This window comes from Ornithorhynchus anatinus, chromosome 11 (genome assembly GCF_004115215.2).
Source record: "Ornithorhynchus anatinus isolate Pmale09 chromosome 11, mOrnAna1.pri.v4, whole genome shotgun sequence".
NCBI lineage: Eukaryota > Metazoa > Chordata > Mammalia > Monotremata > Ornithorhynchidae > Ornithorhynchus > Ornithorhynchus anatinus.
In genome coordinates, this window is record NC_041738.1 from 41,238,371 (window position 1) to 41,245,749 (window position 7,379).

General features: G+C 49.3%; 1 protein-coding gene and 1 non-coding gene across 2 annotated transcripts; both read right to left on the minus strand.

Moving 5' to 3' along the window:
* Positions 1-624: 624 nt before the first annotated feature.
* On the minus strand, positions 625-6,008 carry RPL13 (ribosomal protein L13). The gene is made up of 6 exons (XM_007672635.3): positions 5,946-6,008; positions 3,868-3,985; positions 1,942-2,083; positions 1,447-1,620; positions 1,239-1,295; positions 625-823 (listed from the first exon to the last, which is right to left on the minus strand). The coding sequence occupies exons 2-6, from the start codon at positions 3,969-3,971 to the stop codon at positions 665-667; spliced, it is 636 nt and encodes a 211-aa protein (XP_007670825.1). The 5' UTR covers positions 3,972-3,985; positions 5,946-6,008; the 3' UTR covers positions 625-664.
* On the minus strand, positions 1,688-1,777 carry LOC114815341. Its single transcript, XR_003763104.1, has one exon. It is a non-coding gene; the product is annotated as a small nucleolar RNA MBII-202 (small nucleolar RNA).
* Positions 6,009-7,379: the final 1,371 nt, after the last annotated feature.

Genomic DNA, 7,379 nt, shown 5'->3' on the forward strand with positions numbered 1-7,379 from the left:
TCCATCACCTTTTTATCTACCCCAGCACTTAGTACCTAGTAAGTGCTTAATAATAATCCTGGCATTCGTTAAGCGTTCACTCTATGAAGCCCTGAAGTAGATACAAGCAAATTAGGCTGGATATGCCTGTCCCACATAGGGCTCACAATCATATTTATCGAACGCTTACCGTGTGCAGAGGACCGTTCTACGCGGTTGGGAGAGTACAGCAGAATTAACAGACGTGTTCCCTGTCCATACCAAGTTTTAATCCCCATTTTACAGATGAGGTAACAGGCAAGTGCCCAAGGTCAGACAACAGAGAAGTGGCAGAGTGGGGATTAGAACCCAGGTCCTTGCTCTACCCACTAGACCACGCTTTTTAGAAGTGGACACTATTCAGATCGTTGCTTTCACGAATCGGTTACAGACCTCTATGCACAGCGAGCACTCACATACCACTGATTAATACGGCCGATCAAGGTCTTGGGTCTCTTCTCGTCGCAGCTAGGATTAAATCAGAGGGTTGTCCGACTGTCAGAAAAACTAGTTGCAGACAACCATTTGGAGACAGGTCCTACAAAACGGAGCCCAGATGCCCTCGTCTCCAGTCTGCCTCTAGCCCCAAACCACAAGACTCAGGGATGTTTTGTCATATTTTATTGCAAGTTCCCAACAGAGCCATTTATTTTTTCTTCTCCACATCCTGCTCCGCAGCTTCCTTGGCTCTTTTTGCACGGATACCGAAGAGACGGGCATTGGCCCGAGCCATCCGGAGGCTTGCAAATGCCTTGAACTTCTTCTCGTCGGCTGTAATGACCCGAGCTTTCTCTCTCTTGTAGACCTGCAAGGACAGGAAAGCCAATTAGTTCATACAAATTGTCAGGGAGAGGGGGAACAATTTCAGAGCCCGGGCGCCACCATTAACAAACAGGGTCAAACCAGAGATCTAAACTGCAGAGAAGTAACTAGGATGTAAAGAAGACAAGTTGAAGTGCCTTTCGTGATCGGAAATTGATTTTTTAAAGGAAATTGGAATTTAGGTTGAACTTTCCAACTCCTTGGGATCTTTTCCTCTACCGACACATAAGCTCCTTATAATCAACGGACACCTCAATTCACCCTTTTTTTTTTACCAGTAGGTGCCAAACCCCAATTGCAATATCCGCCCACCATTTAACACCGCCCCTCAATCCTATCCGTGAAGCAGAAACAAACGCTGCTAAGAGAACTTCCACCCAAGCCAATAATTCACTTACATTCCTGATGGGCATGACTGGTCCTCTAAGTTGCGTGGCCATCTTGAGTTCTTCAGCCTATAAAAACAAAAAACCAAACGCCATCAGTGCATCTCACACCAGTCAAGAAACCTCAGAGTGTTAAGCGATTCCTCGAGTGTCCTAAGATATTCCCCAGGCGGATGCTTTAACAGCCCCACGGATACCACGAAACCCCGGCCATACTTACAGAACTGTCTCCCTTTTTGGGTGCAGAAGGTTTCCTCGGGAAGAGGATGAGTTTGGAGCGATACTCCTTCAGCCGCTGCACGTTGGCCTGGAGGGATTCTGTCGACTTATTCCGTCGCCTGGGATCCACAGAGATACCAATGGTACGTGCCACCTTCTTATGGATCCCGGCCATCTGCGCCCCCCAAGAGACACAAGTATCAGGTGCTGTCCCCTCTCTAGCTAAATAGCTTCCATGCTCAACTGAGCGGCAGCCGCAGTCATCAGATGGAAAAGGGTTCAATTATACTTTCATCAGAGGCAGTACAGAGATTCCGGAGAATGTGTCATCATTTGACTGTGAGGCCAACTCAGAACCAAGGCTTGGAAACGACGGCCCAGGACCGTGACACCCTTCGGTATTTCCAGGTTTTACGTCAAGGTATGTGAGCGAAAAACCAAACACTTGGCCAAAATACCAAAGCGTAATGTCCAGCCTAGAAATACCGGTACTCACCCTCAGCTCCTCCAGACTGAATCCTCTCCCAGCCCGAACTTTAGTGTGGTATCGAACTGTGGGACATCGAACGATGGGCCGGATAGGACCAGATGCTGGGCGAGGGGCGATGCGACGGGCCTTTGCCTGGCGAGCCTTTCGTCTGGACAGAGAGAAGCGGAGGTCGATAAAAGACAAATTCCTCCCTTCCGAGGCAATCGATCAATGGAACGTACTGAACGCTCACTGTGTGCGGTGCACTGTACTAAGCACTTGGGAGAATACAAAAGAGTTGGCAGACATGGTTCCCTGTCCACGAGAGGCTCACAGTCTAGAAAGGGAGACAGGTGTTAGAAATATATAAGCATCGTGAGGCTGAGGGTGAATAAAGGGTACAAATCCAGGTGCAAGGGCAACACAGAATGGAGAGGGAGATGGGGAAATGAGGGCTTAAGCAGGGAAGACCTCTTGGAGATGTGATTTTAAGATGGCTTTCGAGGCGGGGAGGGAGTTCCAGAGACAGGACATTGTTGAGGGGGTCGGCGATAAGTGAGATTGAGGTACACTGAGTAGACTGGCATTAGGCTTGAAGTCAGCATGCTGGGTTTTAGAAGGAAATCAGTGGGATCAGACAGGAGGGGGTGAGTTGATCGAGTGCTTTAAAGCCAATGCTAAGGAGTTTCTGTTTAATGCAGAGGTGGATGGGCAACCACTGGAGGTTTAAGCAGGGGAACATGGAGTGAACTTTATATAGAAAAATGATGACGGCAGCAGAGTGACATATGGACTGAATTAGGGAGAGACAGGAGGCTGATGAAGTAAGGAACCTGAGAGAGGGTAAGTGCTTGGATGGAGAGAAAAGGGCAGATTCAGACTGAACGTGCGCTGAATTAGAGATGAGTTGAGGATAATGCCAAGGTTACAGGTTTGTGAGACAGGGAGGATGGTGGTGCTGTCTACAGGAGTGGTAAATATGTTTTGAGCATATTAAGTCTGAGGCGGTGATGGACCATCAAAATAGAGATGACTTAAAAAGTGGTAGCTAAAACCATGGGAGCGATAAAGTTCTCCGTGGAGAATAGAAGGGGCCCATCTCCACCTTGGGTCCGAGCATCATGTTCGGTCTGTTACAACCTACTTACAGGCCTCCCTGACCACCAGCCTCTCTTCAGTCCACGCCAAAACCGCTGTCCCAAATCGTATGCCTTATGCCTTGAAACTTTTCTTGTTCTGCAAAAGCCTCCAAAGGCTACCCCGGCAGTATCAGCTCTTTTTACTCACTACATCCCAATATACTTCCTTCCTAAGCTTCACCTAATTATCTTGCTCAAGGCTTCCACCTGATCCCTTGCTTCCTGTTCCACTAACTCGAGCCTCCCTCCCTACCCTACCCAGATCCCAACCCTCCAAAACCTCTTCTCTCTAGGAAACCACCCCCGATTAATTACCCACACCAAAAATTATGTCAACTGGAGTCACTCACAGCACTCCACATATTTACACCCATCCCCACCACTTTTGTCCGCCTGATTATGCATTTTATTATTTCAACCTGGCACATTCACTGTACGTCCCGGTCTCTATTCACTATACTACTTCCCTGATCCAGTACTTTCTGCATAAACGTTTGTTTTGACTTAAAATCCACACGGGAGCGAGTTTCAGAAAAAGTTATGAATAATCCCAAGTGTGCGATCCACAGGCCCATGGGGCTCCCTATCTTCTTTTTCAAAGACAATAAATCAAAAGTCACTGCAAATAGATTGCAACTTTATTTCCAGCTGACCACCCACAAGAAAAAGCATCTCCTAAAGTAAGATGGAAGTTACAATCAAGTAGTCCTCTAGTTTCAGGGCTGACAGTAGTTGCTTTACAGATTTTTTTAAAGCCGCTAATTTTCAGGATCCTGAATTGTATGCTCCTCCAAGCGCCCCCCCAAAGATTTACCTGCGGATTTTCCTGGCGGGCTGGTTGAACCATGTGGCAACTCTTCTTTGCCAATCTTTGTGGAAATGGGGCTTCAAGATCATGCCATTTCGGCTGGGCGCCATGGCTGCCTAGGGCCCTGAAAGCACAAGAGACATTTTCCTTAGGGCGGCAGCTGACGTCTGCAAAGCCTGGCAACTTTGGTTAAGAAGCCCAGCGCCTAAGGACTCTGCAGGCTGAGAAAACCACATTCATTCATTCGATACTATTTACTGAGCGCTATGTGCAGAGCACTGTACTAAGCGCTTGGAATGTACAATTCGGCAACAGATAGAGACAATCCCTGCCCACTGACGGGCTCACAGTCTAATCGGGGGAGACGGACGGACAAAAACAACATCTTCACGATAAATAGAATCAAGGGGATGGCCACCTCATTAACAAAATAAATAGGGTGATAAAAATATATGCAAATGAATAAAAATACATACCAATGACCCACCCCCGAGTAACAGCTCGGCCTGCCTGGTCGCAAGTCGGGATCCTTGCAGGACCAAAGGTGGGTGACCCCTCAACACGGCAGGTGACACCAAACCTGCCTCCCTGCGTCACTTCTGCTCCCCGACTAGCCTCTTCAATAAATAACTTGGTACTATTTAAGTGCTCACAATGTGCCAAGCGCTATGCCAAGGGCGGGGGAGGGTAAAGACGAGGTCGCCAGGTTGTCCCACGTGGGGCTCACCGTCTCAACCCCCCATTCTGTGGACGAGGTGGCTGAGCAGTGACTTGCCCGGGGTCACCCGGCAGACAGGTGGCGAAACGGGGATTGGAACCCACGACCTGTGACTCCCAAGTCGGTGCATTTGGCCCTAGGCCAAGCTCCTCCATTTCCCAGGTGCGCCATCCCCATGGGATCATTCATTCAGTCACCAACCCATGGGATTATCTCGGCTCTGCCACTTATCAGCTGTGTGACTGTGGGCAGGTCACTTCACTTCTCTGTACCTCAGATCCCTCATCTGTAAAATGGGGATTAAGACTGTGAGCCTCACGTGGGACAACCTGATGACTCCGTATCTACCCCAGCGCTTAGAACAGTGCTCTGCACCTAATAAGCGCTTAACAAATACCAACATTATTATTCATTCACTATCCCCATGAGATCATTCATTCATTCACCTTCTCCATGGAATCATTCATTCAGTTACCCTCCCCATTGGATCATTATTCATTCAGTCACCATCCCCATGGGATTATCTCGGCTCTGCCACTTGTCAGCTGTGTGACTGTGGGCAAATCACTTCACTTCTCTGGGCCTCAGTTACCTCATCTGTAAAATAGGGATGAAGACTGTGAGCCTCATGTGGGACAACCTGATGACCCTGTATCTACTCCAGCGCTTAGAACAGTGCTCTGCACATAGTAAGCGCTTAACAAATACCAACATCTATTATTCATTCACCATCCCCATGGGATCATTCATTCAGTCACCAGCCCCATGGGATCATTCATTCAGTCATCAGCCCCATGGGATCATTCATTCAGTCACCACCCCCATGGGATCATTCATTCAGTCACCATCCCCATGGGATCATTCATTCAGTCACCATCCCCATGGGATCATTCATTCAGTCACCATCCCCATGGGATCATTCATTCAGTCACCATCCCCATGGGATCATTCATTCAGTCACCATCCCCATGGGATCATTCATTCACCACCCCCATGGCTCATTATTCATTCAGTCACCATCCCCGTGGGATCATTCATTCACTATCCCCTGGGATCATTCATTCAGTCACCATTCCCATGGATCATCATTCATTCACTCACCATCCCCATGGATCATCATTCATTCATTCACCATCCCCTGGGATCATTCATTCATTCGTATTTATTGTCCGGGCCAGGGCCCTCCGGGACGCCGGCGACGGGACGGCCAAGCGGCTGCCCCCCACGGATGCCGCCCTCCCCAACCCAGAGCCAGGAGGGCGGGAAGGGCCGATGATCCCGCTGGGCGAGTGGCGGCCGCCGCCCGGCCCTTCCCAGCCGCGGATGGCTCCGGATGGTCAATGGCGACGGCGACGCTCCGACTCACCTCCCTCCTGGCGCGGAGAACGGCCGAGCGGAAAGGAAGATCCAGCCCCAGAGCACGCCGGGATAGCAGCCCCTCCAGCCTATCAAAAGCTCCGTTGCTCCCCAGCCAATCGGAAGGAAGGACGCGGGGGCACTGGCGCGAGGGCGCGTAGTTGCCTTTACCAAGATGGAGCCCAATTTAAAGGGGACGCGCAGAAAATAAGGGAGGCTGGGCCTTCCCCCAGCGCCGCTTGTTTTCCCGTGGGAAATTCATTCGATCGTATTTATTGAGCGCTTACTAGGTGCAGAGCGCTGTACTAAGCGCTTGGAATGGACAATTCGGCAACAGAGAGAGACCATGCCTGCCCAGTGACGGGCTCACGGTCTAATCGGAAATGATGACGCTTTGATTTAGAGAAGCAGCGTGGCTCGGTGGAAAGAGCCTGGGCTTGGAAGGCAGAGGTCATGGGTTCGAATTTCACCTCTGCCCCTTGTCAGCTGGGTGACTGTGGGCAAGTCACTTCATTTCTCTGGGCCTCAGTTACCTCATCTGTAAAATGGGGATGAACTGTGAGCCTCACGTGGGACAACCTGATTACCTTGTATTTACCCCAGCGCTTAAAACAGTGCTCTGCACATAGTGAGCGCTTAACAAACACCAACATTATTTCCCTAAACGTTTTACATTATTCGGGTCCGTTTTGGGTAACCCTCCCAATGTGGTTTAGCCCTAACAAACATTTCTTTGTCTGAAATATAACATTTGGGTATTTGTTAAGCGCTTACTATGGGCCAAACGCTATACTAAACGCTGGGGTAAACAAACGATGAGTTCCCTGTGGGACTCACCATCTAGGAGGGTGGAAGAACAGATATTTATTCCCCCTTTTACAAGTGAGGAAACTGAGGTAGAAAATGAATTGAGTTGCCCAAGGTCACACAGCAGGCAGATGGTGGAGCTTAGTTGTTGGGTAGGGACGTCTCTATTGGTTGCCGAATTGTAGAGAAGCATCGGGGCTCAGTGGAAAGAGCCCGGGTTTGGGAGTCAGAGGTCAAGGGTTCAAATCCCGACTCTGCCACTTGTCAGCTGAGAGACTGTGGGCGAGTCATTTAACTTCTCTGGGCCTCAGTTACCTCATCTGTCAAATGGGGATGAAGACTGTGAGCCTCACATGGGTCAACCTGATAACCCTGTATCTCCCCCAGCGCTTAGAACAGTACTCTGCACATAGTAAGCGCTTAACAAATACCACCATTATTACTCTCCAAGCGCTCAGTACAGTGCTCTGCACACAGTAAGTACTCAATAAATACAAGTGAATGAATAAATGAATGAATGAACCAGGTCCTCTGCTTCCTAGGCCCCTGTTCTTTCTCCATTAGGCCACGCTGCTTCTCATATCAATGTTTTGCAAAGTAGCCCCTCCTTAAAGAAAACATGCGACGGATCACATAA